Raw genomic sequence first — 16830 nt, forward strand, 5'->3', positions numbered from 1 at the left:
CATAAAGGACCTTGTACCACAAAGCTGTTCATTTCTTCCCTGTCCATTCCAAATTCTTTAGACACCAGAAACCATAGTCTTTTCCCTCTACTGCATAAACACATTGTTTAAAAATTATAACAACAGTGCCGGGTGGTGGTGCACGCCTTTAATCCTACCACCTGGGAGGCAGAGGTAGGCAGATCTCTGTGAGTTCAAGGCCAGCATGATCTACAGAGCGAGTTCCAGGACAGGATCCAAGGAATACAAAGAAACCCTGTCTTGAAACAAACAAACAAACAAACTGTACCAGCAGGGGCTGGAGGATGGCTCAGTGACCTTCCAGAGGATCCAGGTTCGATTCCCAGGACCGGTGGCAGCTCACAGTCCATCACCTCTCACTCCAGTTCCAGGGAACCTGACATCTCGTTCTTACCTCCTTTAGTACCGCACGCACATGGTACACAGACACACATGCTGGCAAGACGTCCATTAAGAAACAAACGATTTTAAAAATTGCACTAATAGAATCCTGGGGCATTGATTTTTGCTGGAACTAACTCTTTGGAGGCTATTTTGGCAAGTCAAATCTCTCACACCCAGCAGGGCAGATTCATCTTTTTTAACAGTTCCTGGGGCTTTGTTTGGAAAATAATTTAAGGTGGTTCCTTAGCTTATCCTTTCATGATATCAGAGTTATCATTACTTCAGTAGAAGTAAACAGTAGGCCTGACACTGCCCATCCCTAGGAATGCCTGCATTACAAGCTCTGCTGTTAGCTGGCACTCAGAACTTGTTTGCAAGATGGGACCAACTATTTTGTTTTTGAGACAGGTTTCTTCTGTGTAGCCCTGGCTGTCCTGGAACTCACTCTGTAGACCACCAAGGTAGCCTTGAACTCATAGAGATCTGCCTGCCTCTGCCTCCTGAGTGCTGGGGTATGTGTCACCATCTACTTTTCTTCCAGATACATGTAATTTCAGAATGTCAGTTTCTTTTCATATTTTTAAAAAGATTTATTTATTATGTATACAGTGTTCTGTTTGCACGCCATAAGAGGGCACCAGATCTCATTACAGATGATTGTGAGCCACCATGTGGTTACCGGGAATTGAATTTAGGACCTTTGAATGATCAGGCAGTGCTCTTAACCACTGAGTCATCTCTCCAGGCCAAACCTGTTCTGTTTCTAATGGTGGCTATGTGCCCAGTCACAAAAGTGGGCAAAGCATTGCAGGAAGTTCCTCTATTTAACAACACTTTGTGTGTTGTCCTAACTCATGGTAGGGCGACTGGAGGCTGCCCTGTGTGACTTCCCTAGAAGATTCCTGGAAGCTGATACCTGGGTTCTGTAACATCATACCCCACTTGACTTTCCCCCAGGGTGGATTCTGTCTCATTTACTTCTGCAGTAATAAATCATAACCCAGAATACTGAACCCTATGGGGAACCCTAATGATTCATTGGCTCAGAGGTAGTCTTAGGGGCACTGGCATTAGGGAGCAGAGCTCAGTGTAAGCCACAAGACAGGGCTGGTCTCTATCTTTTGCGAGTCAAAAAAGGCCAACTTAGAACCCACATATAATATTCATGATCTTTATATTTTTTACTATGCCTGTTGAGGCAAGAGCACAATTATAAGGTAACGGCAAATAGGTGAATAACCCAATGAGCTATAATTTTACGCCTTTCTGACTATATGACTGTCAAAAGCAATTATGCCACCATTTCCTCAATCAACACTATGATATAACCTTCAAAGAAGCAAGACCTGATGTAATTTCTGGAATTCCAGAGCTCTGATTTCCTCCTCATTTTTTCACAGCAACTCAGTTCAATTTCTTGCTACTGGTTGAATGCTATCTATTGGTTAATAACAAACCACCAAGAGACCAAGACCAATATGATGCTTCTCGGTAGTATTTTAGAGAAAAGTCAGATCCCTAAATTCAAGTGTTTGTTCCTGTACACTCTTGGGGTACTCCAGCCCTGGATACATCGTACCCCACATGCCTGCAGTACCTCTAGTCAGACAAAGGCAAGGACACCTTGGGGACACGCAAAAGCACTGCAGGCAGGAATGAAAACAGAGGCTCCCGGAAAGCAGAGGGATGGTTTTCAGCAATGGCGGGGACTGCTCCTGAAGCCTCAGATTTTCTTTTCTTCCTTTCCTTTTCTTAGTGTCTCTCACAGCCCAGGCTGGCCTCAAACTCACTGTGTAGCCCAAGATAACCTTGAACTCCTGATCCTCTTGCCTTTATCTATCTGTCTTTCTTCCTTCCTTTTTTGAGACAGCGTTTCTCTGCGTAGCTTTGGAGCCTGTCCTGGAATCTTGCTCTGTAGACCAGGCTGGTTTTGAACTTACAGAGATCCTCCTGCCTCTGCCTCTGCCTCTCGAGTGCTGAGATTAAAGGCGTGCACCACCCCCCACCCCAGTCCTTTTCTTTTAAAGAATGTATTTATTCATTTATTATGTATACAGTGTTCTGTCTGCAAGTATGCCTGTAGGACAGAAGGGGGCACCAGATCTTGACAGATGGTTGTGAGCCACCATGTGGTTACTGGGAATTGAACTCAGGACCTCTGGGGAAGGTCAGCCAATGCTCTTAACCTCTGAGCCATCTCTCCAGCCCTTCACCTTCTCAGTGCGAGGATTAAAGGTATGCACCATCTCTCCCAGTCTTATTCACTTCTAGGAATTGAATCCGGGGTTTCAAGCATGCTAAGCGAGCATTTTACCAACAAAGTCACACCTCTAACCTTAAATATGAAAAAATACAAAATTTCACTTAGTGTATGATTTTTAAAAAATCAACTAAGGAAGTATACAAAAAAATCTAGTGTTATACCAATTTTTTTGTGTTATACCAATTTTAAGATGACGTTTATTTTGCAATTTAGTCATCCTAAGACATGTAATTGTTATATGTTTCTAAAGCTTTCGGGTACAGTTCTTTGTACAATTCACGCATCGCCATATGAGGGTCGAGCTGACAGGAACAATAGACCCACAATAGACATATCTAACTCCACTTGCTATTAGTTTCATTGCTTCCCCGCCCGTCTTTACCAGAGGCACTGGTGATACAGAGTACTGTGCTCGTTCTCAGGGCAACAGTCTCCTATTCTCTTTGTCTAAAATCAACCTTAAAGAGAAACAGAATACACATTTATGGTGAGAATTCTCCACAGAACTGTGAGAGAACATCTTGCTTCAGGATGTCCGTGACTGTGAGTAACAAACAGCAGGTTATACATAATTTCAAAAGCAGACATTGATAAGTCCATTTAGATTTCTCCCAGGCTCTTGGAGGGGTAAATTAGGGAGATAGAGAGGAGCTTACATTTCTCTGGTTTGGCTGGAATTCGGATTACAGTAGGCTTCCTGGTGGGCGCTGGTGGAGCGGCTCTTTCTTTTGTCGGTTCTGTTTTTGTGGGGAGCTGGAAGGGATCTAATGAAAAACATAGTTTATTTTGCATGTTTTAGTTAACACGGACTCAAACAAAAAAGCCTCATTCATAATTTAAGAGTCATATTTTTCATGCCCTAGGGAAAACTATTCATGGATAAACAAAATCTCAGTTTGCAGAGACAAAAACAAAGTTGGAGCTCATAAAAGGAAATAATTTAGTACCCTGTAAATAATTCATATGGCTTTCTTCCTCTCTGATGAGAGAGATCCAGGACAACCCTGAATTATGTAGAAGCCAGCTTTCAGGGGAGTGCAATCATTTCATAAATGTCTCTGCAAATGAGGGGCAACTGTAGCAGTCATCTTTTGAAAAAGCAGCACCGCCCAGCTCCCAGGAGGCTTCTCCTCATATTCCTGTGCTCGGCTGCAACACATGCTCACCAGGGGCCTCATCCTCCCATTTGCGTGACCTGTCGCTGGGAAGGGGCCCCCGCTGTCTTAGCCTTAACTTAGTGAGGCTATACTTCCACAATGTGGAAGTAAAACAGGTTTTATTCAAGAAATAAAACATTTTCCTTCAAATAATTTAACTTTGGGGCAAAGACTTAGCATTTCTCCATCTTTATTAATTTATTGTAAGTGAATCAGATATGCCTAGGGTACATATTTTAAATCAAAACCTAACTATGAACCCATTTTTAAAAAACTGATAGAAATGAACTTTAATGTAAATGCTCGCTTCATTATTTTAGAAATATGTCTATAAAACGTTTGTACTGGGTCCAGAGAGATGGCTCAGAGGTTAAGAGTATTTGCTGTTCTTGCAGAGGACCCAAGCTCAGTTTCCAGCACCCACATCAGGCCTATAACTCCAGCTCTCGGGTATCCACTGCCTTGTCTGGTCTCCAGGGGTGCCAGGCACACATGTGCTGTGTAAATATGCATGGAGCTCCCCTGTAAATAAATCCTTAAAAATGTCTGCATGTATGGTATATGCATATGCGTGTATGCGTGTGTGTATGCATGTGTATGCACGTGCTGGTTCACATGCGTGTGCCGGTGAGTACAGAGGCCACAAGAGGATGCCAAGTGTCCTGCTCTATCACTCTTACCCCTTGCTGCTTCCTGGCTAGACTGACTGGCCTGTGAGCTCCAGTGTCTGCCTATCTTCGCCCCACTCTTGCAGATGCACGGGCACCTCCTGGGCCTTTACGCGGGTGCTGGGGATCCGTATTCAGGCCCTCATGTTTGTGCAGCAAGCACTCATACCCACTCATACCCACCACCTCCCCAGCTCCTATAAAAATCCTTAAAAATATTTTATTTATTTATTATGCATACAGTCTTCTGCCTACATGCCAGCAGAGGGCACCAAATCTCATTCAAGGTGGTTGTGAGCCACCATGTGGTTGCCAGGGAGTTGAACTCAGGACATCTAGAACAGTCAGTGCTCTTAACCATCTCTCCAGCTCTAAAAATTATTTTAAAGATTGGAAACCTAAGGCTTAGGAGATAATATAAGTCAGCTGGTAAAAGGCTTGTCATGCAAACATGAGGACCTTGTTCAATCACTAGAATTCATGAAAAAAGCTTGGTGCATTGAGGAAGCAGGGAAAAGAGGATCCCCTGGGGTTGGTTTGAAAACCAGTACAGCAAGCCGGGCGTTGGTGGCACACGCCTTTAATCCCAGCACTCGGGAGGCAGAGGCAGGCGGATCTCTGTGAGTTCGAGACCAGCCTGAACTACCAAGCGAGTTCCAGGACAGCCTCCAAAGCCACAGAGAAACCCTGCCTTGAAAAACCAAAAAAAAAAAAAAAAAAAAAAAAAAAGAAAACCAGTACAGCAGAAAAGGGGAGCACCAGGTTCAGTGAGAGACCCTATTTAAGAAAAAAGGGGGTGAGCAACAGAGGAAGGCCCTCGATGTCAGCCTCTGAATATCAACAGCACAGGTGAGTACCACAGTGCGCGCGCACACACACACACACACACACACACACACAGAGCACACACACAGACCCAGACATGCACACTACACATACCACAAACACACCACACAGACACACAGATACAATACATACACCACACACAGACATACTACAGACACACACACACACACACACATCACAAAAAGAATTTTAAAAAGATGAAATAAAATAAATAGAATAGCAAAATACAATGATATGCTCTATAGCATTTTCCCTTTCGCTTCGTCACCTCCTCCCCTGCCATTGCTCTGAGCTGCCTGCTTGGGCTGCGGGAACTTAGAACTATAGCTTTCTCTACCCTCTACAAGCTGCAGAAGCTTGTCCTTGCCTTCCAGTCAACCACAACCATCACCCAAAATCTCAGCTGTTCCATCCCAGTTTCGCCCTCTCTCAGGGCATTATTTTCTGCTGGCAAGAGGACCAAAGACTTAAGACAAATGTTCAGTGTGATCAACCCTTTCTTCACGTTGTACTTCTGCTGTAGCTGCTGCTTCAGGCATTGCTAATCTGTTGGTATAGTTTTGGGCTAATGATGATTGCTGGGTGTGTCTGGATGAAGAAGAAAATGTTGACTGTGAAATATGTGAAATCGGGTTCTGGGCAAATACACTACCTGTACATTTTCACACTCCAGATTAGGTAGGTGTGTGCATGACAAGGACACAGGGTGGGCGGTGGGCATAGAAAGGAGGTCACTAGGTACTGTGGAGAGGCTGGCACAGGAATGCCCAAATCCAGCTTGCTGGAGAGGCTAGCCTCAGGAAGCCCTGGCCCAAATGCTGCAGTCTGCAGAGGGCAGATCTCAACAGTTCTGTCAAAGGGTCAGCCACGCTGTCGCTGCCTTAGGATGAAGGTTGCAGACACAAGAAGGTAGGCTACAGTTTACATGCAAAGAACTCTCAGTGTTCTAGCTGCCACTCCGTCTCTCTTTCTTCTTGATTTCCATATCACAAGCTGCTCTTAAATAACCGACTTGGCCATGTGTAATTACTCTGCTATGCATGTCTAGGTGAAAAACAGTGCCCCACCATTACAGACGGGCAGGAACTGGTATGCTGATGGACCCCAGCGGTGCTTAGTGAGTCAGGAAGCCATCGGCATGTTGTGCTGGGCTGTGTTCCATGCGACAGACCACAACCAGAGTGGACAAACAGCACCAACCCAATCCAGGAGAAGGAAGGAGGACCAAAGGCCTGGTTTTAATGTCTGTGATGGTGGGACCCAGGGTCCTGAGCATGCCAGGCAAGTCCCCGCCAAATGAGGCACACCCCCAAGTGCTGATGCTTACTTTTCTCCCCCAACAAGGACAGCACACAAAACAGGCTCGGCACATCCCTTTGTGTTTGGGGCTGTGTGGGCAGCCTCAAGGAGACTGCATCACTGACCACTGTTCAAAGGTCTCAAGTTCATGACTTCTGGTCCTGGGCTTTAGTTTTAGAAATTTATTCCAGAAACAAAAAACACAGGAAGTAAACGTTTATGGGAGTATATATTATATAATTTTTTAAAAATAAATGAAACAAAAGCAAAATACAGGGGAAACAATCTGAATATCAACTGGGAAACTCTGAGTGAACTTTGATTTCATTATTGAAAAAAATGGATAACAAACATTTAAAAAGAATATGCTTGCTGGGCAGTGGTGGCGCACGCCTTTAATCCCAGCACTCGGGAGGCAGAGGCAGGCGGATCTCTGTGAGTTCGAGGCCAGCCTGGTCTACAGAGCGAGTTCCAGGACAGCCTCCAAAACAATACAGAGAAACCCTGTTTCGAAAAACCAAAAAAAAAAAAAAAAAAAGAATATGCTTTAAGAAAGAATTTTAAATAAATTTTAAGGATTTTTCTTTTCAGTGGTTTGGGAAATGGCTATAGTTTTAAAGGTGAAGATATTAGGTATGAGGATTATTAATCTGAAAAGATGTTGTCAATAAATCTCATTGTTTTATAGCTAGGCAGGGTGGTGCAGGCGCCTTTAATCCAGGACTCTCAGGAAGCAGAGGCAAGTGGAACTCTGAGTTCAAGGCCATCCTGCTCTACAGAGTAAGTTCCAGAACAGCCAGAGCTACACAGAGAAACCCTCTCTTGAAAAAATAAACAAACAAAAACGACAATATAAAACAAGAGAACAAACATCTCATTGCTTTTCCAAGGCAACAATAATACGAATAAACAATAATAAGAAACTATACAAATCAAATCTGATTTGGTGGCCTCGAGGAATGTAGAGATGCACATATAACTAATACACATGATAAACAAACAAGATTTAAAAACTTAGAAAATCAATGGTAATTGGGATGGACATGGGTGCATATTCTGTAATTCCAACAGCTGTGAGGCGAAGGCAGGAGGATGGCAACCTGTGCTACATAACAATGAAATCCTGGCAGTAAAAACAAGAAAAGAAAAACAAGAAAAGATGAGCTATCTTGTTAAAGACAGCACTTATACAATCTAATTTTTTTATTTTTTCGAGACAGGGTTTCTCTGTATTGTTTTGGAGGTTGTCCTGGAACTCACTCTGTAGTCCAGGCTGGCCTCTAACTCATAGAGATCCGCTTGCCTCTGCCTCCTAAGTGCTGGGATTAAAGGCGTGTACCACCAGCACCTGGCAAATCAAATGGTTCTTAACACAAATGGAAACCATGCCTTCCATTTCATTTTCTATTACCCTCTCCTCAGAGTCCTTCCAGACAGGTTGTTTAAAACTTTTAATACAACCAGTAGCTAAAATAACAGGAACACCATTCTTCACATTTACTGTTTATGTTGAGAGAGGGTCTTATGTATCCCGGGGCAGTGATACATACTGATATGTAAGATGTATGCACTACATACATAGAAGATGAATCACACTCACCATGTAGCTGAGGATGACCTTGAGTTTCTGACCCCCTAGTTCCTTCTTTCTGAGTGCTGGAGTTACAGGCAAGTGCCACTACATCTGGTTGAAGCAGTACTGTGGGTTAAACCCAGGACTTCATGCATCCCAGACATGCACTCTGTCAACTGAGCTACATCCCTAGTTCCCTATACCCTGCATTAAAAAAAAGTGAATAAAATATATGGAAGTTGGACCATACTCGGAAATAATAGGTTTGTTTGCTGTCTAGGTACATGCTTTTCCACTCATTGTATTGTATTATTCCACAGTTCATTTAATCAGCCCACTGAAACTTATTTCCAATATTCTTCGTGTGTGTGTGTGTGTGTGTGTGTGTGTGTGTGTGTATGTAACCAGTAGCGTTGGTAGAACTGTTTGGGAAGGATTAGGGGTGTGGTCTTGTTGGAGGAGGTGCGTCACTGGGGGCAGGCTTTGAGGTTTCAAGAGTCATTCCCAGGATGTGCTGCCTCCTAGTTGTGGATAAGGATATAGGCTCTGCCTGCTGCATGCGCTCTGCTATGATGGTCATGGACCCTAACCCTCCAAAACCACAAGGCCCAAAAAAACTCTTCTATAAGTTGTCTTGGTTATAGTCACAGCAATAGAAAAGGAACTAGGACATATGTGCATTATTGACAATGTTCTTTAGAACAAGTTCTTAATCTAGCACCCAGGAGTGATCTTGACATGCTGAATGTTGTACCTCAAAATGTTTGCACCCGAACTCATGGACACATCTGAAAGGAGATAAAAGATTCACAGTCTTCATGAGGTCCTCTGAACCCTGGGATGTTAGTCCATTGGTTAACAACCTCATGGCGACAATTCTATCAGAGACTGCTCACTCGTCACAAGACAAATGGACCATCCAGATCTAGGGAAGTCAATGGCATTTTTCTGCATTTTCATTTGCAGGGTTCATTCTGTCTTCCTTTTAGTCCCTCATATCAACACCAACTATTCTACACGTGTCACCAGACAAGCAGGCCCCTTTCCACCTATGCATGGTCTTTATTACAGGGCTGAAAAAAACACTGTTGATAAAGCAGTCTTCCGGCCTTACCTGTCTGTAATAATATGCTTGTCACTGCAATTCGTTCCCCCATCTCTGGCTTGCTTTTCTGTCATTGCTCTCCCTGGAGCTCTGTTAATAGCAGAGATTGGCTGCTAAACTACTATTCTTGTCTGTGTAATGGAGCTGACAGTGGAAGCTTTCTGCCCCCCCCCACAGCTGAGTATGATTTGTAAGGGGGTGAAGTGGAGTCGCTAATACTTCTCGCCTTTATTACATTAACCTGGGAGGCATTCTACCTAAGAAATGGATCCAATATTAAATTGTCTGTTTTATGAGTTTTCCTTTAATAATTTTTCTAATCTTTACAATGTTTCCATAGTGTCAGTATTTTCTGATCTCTATTTCCTGAGATTAATATGGCAACTTCATTTTATGAACACTTTTATTAGTTTTTCATCATTTTTGAGGGGAGACAAAGAGGAGCAAAGCCATATTTCTGAGTTTTCTTCTCTGATCCTCCCCCAGTTTCTGGCTGATGCCTGGACCAATTAGGCAAGGGTTCAGAGAGGCCATAAACCTTTATTTCTAATGACAATACTCCTAAAAATACCAGGAGAACCTCACAGAATCCCCAGTCAAAAATCAAGCAAAAAATTCACCAGTACTGAGGGGCTGAGGTGACCCTGGAGGCCTCTGGAAGGTAACAAGTATGGGGAGCCACAAGGCCAGTGTGCACTTGGGAAAAATCGCTCAGGCAGCCATAGTTCAGAAGACAATGAAAAGCTCGAGCAAGCTCAGTTTAGAAGGAAGCTGCAGTAATCTTGGCACAAAGGCTGATCGTGGGGCAGCATGCCGGGATGGGAGCAGGGAGGCCATTTTGAGGACGGGTCACAAGGTCAAGCCAGCAGGTGGCGGTGACTTAATAGACCTGAAGGCAGAGAAGTAATCATTGCGTCCCAGTCGACAGTGGTGGCCGGGCCTTCCTACATAACCACGGTAGCCTTAGTAACATCCTCCATGGCGAGGTGTTAACTGTGGTATTTTATCTATGAGGAAACTCTGGAGTTCCTTCGAGAATAAGGCAAGTGCTGAAAGTCACACAGCAATTGTGGGAGAGCCTGCTCTACTCCAAATCCAAGTAGCTGGATACCGTGTGGCACAGGGAGATTATTGAGGGACAGCTTCTGCATCTCTAGGGAAGGCTGTTCACGCGAGGCTGTCACCAGGTGAGGTGAGACATGTAGGAGGCAGGTTTACAAGATAAGCGCTGGGCTCCCTATGACTTCACAGTTCAGAGCAACGGTTGAAGTCAGGTGGAGCATACAGATTACACGCTTTGCCGAAGGACAGTCCTGACAATGAAATGTCGCGCGATGAAGTGGAAGAAATCAAGGGTGTGGAGGGCTGCGCCGAATATCTGCCGTTCAGCTTCCTGTTTGAAGACGGCTGCTATCATCTACTCTACCATACGGAAGAGATTCTCAGCGCTTTAACCGGGTTCCCACCCTGCAGTATCTAGCATGTTCTAAAGAGGCAACATCTGTCTGGTTTGTATGGCTTTCCCCATCTCTGTCCTTCTCTGACACTTGTAACATCAAGAGGGTTAGATAAGAAAATGATATTAGCAACAACGTTAAAAAGGCCTCAGAGGTTTTTGCTTTGTTTAGGGAGTCCTGAAAACGTTGGGTAGCAACTCTAATGTGAAAAGTAAACAAGACAGAATAGAAAGACTGCTGGGAATGCAGATCAGTTGACAGCATGATGAATGAAGCCTTGGGTTTGACCCCCAAAGATATGCAAATTGAAACACACACACACACACACACGCCACACGCACACACGCACACACTGGAGCCTTGGCTGGGAAAACAGTTTATGACATGAGGTATTGACAGTCTCTCAGTCTGTTTACTTCATCGGCAAAGTAAGGTCAATTGATGCCCTGCTGAGGGTTTCTGTATTAAATCAAATATGCATGAATTGTATGCATTAAATAAAAATAATATCCCTCACTGTGTTAGAACCACCAACAGATGCTCAATATAGTCTAATGTTTTCCTGCTGCTTTTTATGGAAATGACATATATCTTTTTGCTTTATTTGCCACAGCCAGTTATATTGCTGTGTGCATTGAATATTTAACAAATATGTCTGCTACCATGTGTATGGTATACAAGATTTTTTTTGTTTGTTTGAGGCAAGTCTCAGATGTAGCCCACCTTGTCTTTGAACTTGTTGTCTTTCTAACTCAGCCTCCCGAGTGCTGTCCTGCTTGGCCAGACTTTGGCTTTGAAATCCTGAGGCATGCTTAGTATTCGTAAGATAACAGTTAAAATCTGGGAAATAACTGTTAAGTTTGTAAGCCCACAAAATTCATCCAAATAAGCAAACAATGTAAAAGGAACTTTGTCAGTGATCTATGGATCGACTTGGTTTGACAGATCAAAGATAAGCTTCACATCATAGAGAGATAAGCCTTGCTATCTGAGCAGTGTGAGGGAAGAAAACATTCTCTTGGCCTTTGGGAAATTTAATTATCCTGATCTTGGCAGCACACTGACGGTTGTGGAGTTTTATTTACAGAAATCTGCATTGCCAGATACACTGTGAGGGTTATGGGAAGACTCTTGCAGCGCGTGGGTCCTAGCTTCACACATCACCCTTGCAGGACCCATCCTTGGCAGGACCTTTTGCCTCTCAGCCAGGACCCTTTGGGGTCACCACATGGTTTTCTACCCGCGAGACGCTGCCATCTCATTCTCCCACTGCTGTCCCCGGATCCTTTCAATGTGAGGATCCGCTAATTAGGGAAGCCAGCCAGCGTCACAACAAATTGATCCCCAACCCATATAACAGAAACCTGTCTGCTTACCTCTGGTCCCTCTAACAGAAACCAACGTGTTCAAGCATCTCTCCATTACTCTTGTCTCCATCCCCTCCCTGTCTCAGCAAGTGGTTACTCCGGGTCTCTTATTTCTGTTACACTATCTTGAAACACACACACGTCTCCATACATGCATATGTACTGAAAACCAAACCAGTAAGCGACCTGTGGACACCATTGATGAGTTTGGGTCCCACTCCCCTCCAACACACACTTCAGGGTTTTACTCACCTAGAACCGTCTCAGGACTGATGTGTTCTTCGGCTGGGCTCCCTGAGGTGGGCAAAACATCATCGTCAAAGCTGATGAGGTCAATGTCCCCCAGGGCCTTGCTCTGCAGAGCCGGCGCTGGAGGACTGGCTGGAGGCCCTTCTCCCGGAGACCTGAACGCTTTGGCTTGTGATGCTACTGAGAGGCGGGGAGGAACCGAAACCAGTTTTGGTGGAACCGATGGGTAAGTTGGGGCATCTGCAGAGGCTGACTTCTTCGGTAGCAGAGGCCGGGGTGCAGGAGTTGGGACTTTCTTCCCCGTATCGGGGTTCTCGGCCACGGGCCTTCCTCCCGAAATCTCATGGTTCACACTTCGTGTAAGGCCAGGAGTTGGTTTCTTTGGCAATTCAGGTTTGGTTACTGGGATGCTTCCGGCTTCTTGTGGCGAGGAGGATGGGGTGAGCCCTTCTCTGGAAGTCACCTTGAGCCTGTTTCCTGTCCAAGAGTCCCACTGTCCAGAAGCCCTGTTAGCAGCTGGCTTGGGCGCCACCAAGGGTTTCCCTGAGGAAACAGCAGGCTTCGGGGGAACTGTGCGGGGAATAATCTCTGGTTTCTTGGGCAGTTCTGAGATTTCTGTATTTGTCTGGCCCTGAAATGCTTTGATCCTGGAAACAATACTATTTTGGTTTTGTTCTGTGTTCATAATGTTCATCACTGCCTGACTATCTAAGTTGCAGGTGCTGTCCAGCAGACACGGGGGCGGCCAGTCTTCTCTGGGGCCCACTGGGCTTTTCTGGATACCTTTCTCTTCACTGCTAGTATCTCTAGCTACTGGTCTGAGGTTGCTTTTTGATCTTGGTCTTGGCACTGGACATCTTGTAGCACTGGAGTTTTCAGGACAAGTCTGCTCTTCAGAGATATCAAAGACTATTAAAGGCGCTACACTTGGGAGGTCACCAGCTGAGGCTGCTGGAGATGCCTGAAGAGGCTTGAGAGGCGCCTGTAGTGCTGACAGGACCGAAGGAACAAAGCAAAGTTACCGTGTTATCATTTGAAAGCAAAAAACTTAACAGAAGAAATACAGATTTTAAAAATATGCATATAGGCTACCAAGAGATTTGGCTTTCTTAAGCAGTAGAATTAATTGCAAAACCACCAGGGAACTGTTTGTAGTCAGCTTATAGGAGCGTACAACTTGCATTTGTTTATATAGCATAGTCACTGTATGTTTTAAAATACCATTTAGATTCCTGGTTCTGGTTAGACATCATAGGAACCACATCTATCTGGTTGTCAAAACTCCCAACAGCTTCAATGCTTTACTTCCCAAGGCAAGTCACTCTCCTCATCTCTATCTCCCTAATGAACAACTCTGAAGAAGCCCAGAGAATAATCGCCATTAGCATCTTACCAGCTGAACTTGCTAAATGCAAAATCCTTCTCCATGGGAACAAAGGGGACCCATGGTAACACAGACTGGGAGTTAAACAGAGGATGGTTTTATCATATGGACCAGAGATCAGGGTTGAAGCTCTCGGGAAAGGTCTATTCTAGCAATCACTGTATACCCAAATTAAGAAAGCATACAGTAATCACAGAGCCTAGGAAGCAGAGCTCAATAAATTATGCACGACTTGTAAATTATTTTAAAGGTTGGAGGCCAGCTGATTCCAGGGCTAGAACTAGGTCAGAATTAGGGGAGACTGTTACTTGCATTACTTTGAGGCAGATCGCTGTCTATTTCTTCCGGAAAGTCGGTCTGAGTTGCAGAAGTAATAGTGCTCCTTGGTGTTGCAGTGGCATTATTGTTATTTGTAGTGTTGACCTGAACTTGGTTGATCTCTTTTATCACTTGTTCATAGGACGGCGGAAGCTGGAAAGCAAAGAATGAGAATCACCTGCATCTATGGGCAACAGGCAAGGTGCTTCAAGTATCACTGTGAAAACCTTTGGATTTAATTTGAAAAACAGAATGCAAAGGGGTAACTCAGTGTTTACGAACCTCAGCAGGAACCAAGTCATTTGGTCTCCAAGGGCCAGCTACAGGGGTGGAGGGAAATCCCAGTCCTGGTGGTGGAGCTCCTGGGAACCACGAGGCCGGCCTCAGTGGCTCAGCTGCCACAATCGTGATCTCCGGGCGCCTGCAAGATGGAGCCCCCGTTAGGTTCTCAGGTAGGAAACAAGTTACCAGTATCTATCAGTGTTCAGAAACTCATGGCCGAAGCCCCTTTCCAAAAAAGGCATCGATCACTATTAGAGGTCTCAGAATGTCCTTTCGGGACTTGGCTGCATAGTGCAGCCAGGAAGGATCCAAGGGAGGAAATGACTAGCATCCTCCAAGAATCTTGAAAAGTTAGAGAATTAGGTCCAGTATGCTTAGCTGGGCTTTGGTTGATAGTGGACAGGGCTTTAAGGCCTTTCAGCTTTATTCCACAGCTCTGCTGCTGGTACGAAAGTGTGGCATACAACAGAAAACCATACTGGTTGGTGGTGGGCTTGTTTGGTTTTACGATGATAAAGGGTAGACAGAGTGAAAGACACCATGTGAGGGATATCATTGTTCTCACTCTTTCTCTACCCCAACTGGAAGTTACCTTTAAATGTTTCAAATTTACATGTCTACCTTGAGAACCTGGTGTGTATACACAGCCCTAGTCAAATTTGTACAAGACTTGATGATTCATCTGGAGTATTTCTGTCATAGTGCCGCAGGAAAACCTTCCTTCACTACTCTTAGTCAACATTTTCATTTGTTTGTTTGTTTGAGACAGCGTTTTACTATGTAGCCCTGGCTGTCGTGGAGCTTACTCTATGGACCATGCTGGCCTCGAACTCAGAGATCTGCTTGCCTCTGTCTCCTCAGTGTTGGAATTAAAGGGGTGCACTATTATGCCTGGCTTCTGAATCTACAGTTTTATGTTTAATTTTCAACTTGCTTTTCTAGCAAACTCCAACTATATGACCCTGGGAAGCCCAGTCAACGTCTCTGAACTTCAGTTTCTAATCTAACAAACAGGAATAATGGTATTTATTTTGTCATCTCTAGCACTCTATGAAACTGTTATTAAACTGTGCATATATACACATTCTCTTGCTAGCTTGTGAAGTATGATAACCTTACCATTAATTAAGTTTGAACTGAATTCCCTAAAACCCCTGCTGATAGTCTTTTCTAATTAAGAGTACCTGTTAATGTTGAGCACTATAAATATATATTAATCCCCATGACAACCTGTGAAGTGGGTGTGACCAGCACCATTTTATAGAGAGGGACATGGAAGCCAAGGAGATAAGTATCTTATCCCCAAGGTTATATGATTGGGAAATACTGAAGTCAGGATTTGAACTTGGCTCTGTCTCAGTCTAAGGTCCTGCTGGGATAAGTGGCTCACATCTGTAATCCCAGCACTCCGACAGTGGAGGCTGGGGGTTTGCAGCAAGTCTGAGACTTGCCAGGCTGCATAATGAGTTCCAGACCGGCCTGGCCCACTGAGGGAGACTTTATGCTCTCCAATGTCCAAAACAGTCCTTGTTCTTTCTTTACTGTACTTTTAAAAAGGTGAAAACAGGGATGTTGACTCATAAAGCTTTGTCTATTCATTTATCTGCCTGCCCATCCTTTGATCTATGTACTTTCCATGCATCCATGCATCCATCCATCCATCTATGCATCTATCCACCCATCCATCCATCCTCCATCTATGCATCTATCCACCCACCCATCCATCCATCCATCCATCCATCCTCCATCTATGCATCTATCCATCCACCCATCCATCCATCCATCCTCCATCTATGCATCTATCTACCCATCCATCTATCCATCCATCTCTCCATCTATCCATCCATCCATCCACCCATCCATCCTCCCTTACACTCTCTTCTCTTTCACCTCTACCATTTATCCATTCACATACATATCTAGCCTCTTACCTTTCTAACCCATTTTCCACCCTGCCCTCCATTCGTGTATCTAGGCAACATTTATTAGTACTTATAAAGAACAGATTATTCCTTTAAGTCATTATAATAACATTTTACATCTAATAACTGCTTAATAATTAATTTAAATTGAATTCAGCAAACAGAAGAATCTTCTGTGTTACTTTTCTAAAGCAAAATCTTAATTTCTCAATCTTGCAAATTGGTTCAGAGATGTGTTGCTGAGATAGAACTCAGTACAATACTTCTTATGAAGGCAAAAATAATCTGCCAATTGATGAGATACTTTAATTTACATGATCAGAATATGCCCTCTATTATAAATGTAACCATACCTCCTATCACGATGAAGTTCACTCTGAATACAGGTCCGAGAAGCTGTGAGAGAAAAAAATAAATTAGTGTAGCACCAAATTAGTACATTCAGTGAAGATTCAATTTCTATAGAGAGTACACCATCAAGAATAGTGTTAGCTTAGACAGGACTGATATGAAAGGCATTACTTTCAATGCCTCT

General features: G+C 44.0%; 1 protein-coding gene across 1 annotated transcript in view; it reads right to left on the reverse strand.

Annotated features, from left to right (window-relative positions):
* Positions 1-16830, reverse strand: part of Sh3d19 (SH3 domain containing 19) — a 147782-nt gene that overhangs the window by 31919 nt on the left and 99033 nt on the right. The window contains 5 exon segments of the mRNA XM_040752570.1: positions 3325-3432; positions 12393-13379; positions 14082-14244; positions 14374-14512; positions 16649-16691. Coding sequence (XP_040608504.1) covers positions 3325-3432; positions 12393-13379; positions 14082-14244; positions 14374-14512; positions 16649-16691 — 1440 coding nt within the window.

The sequence above is a fragment of the Mesocricetus auratus genome, unplaced genomic scaffold (assembly GCF_017639785.1).
Source record: "Mesocricetus auratus isolate SY011 unplaced genomic scaffold, BCM_Maur_2.0 Super-Scaffold_100009, whole genome shotgun sequence".
Classification (NCBI taxonomy): Eukaryota; Metazoa; Chordata; class Mammalia; order Rodentia; family Cricetidae; genus Mesocricetus; species Mesocricetus auratus.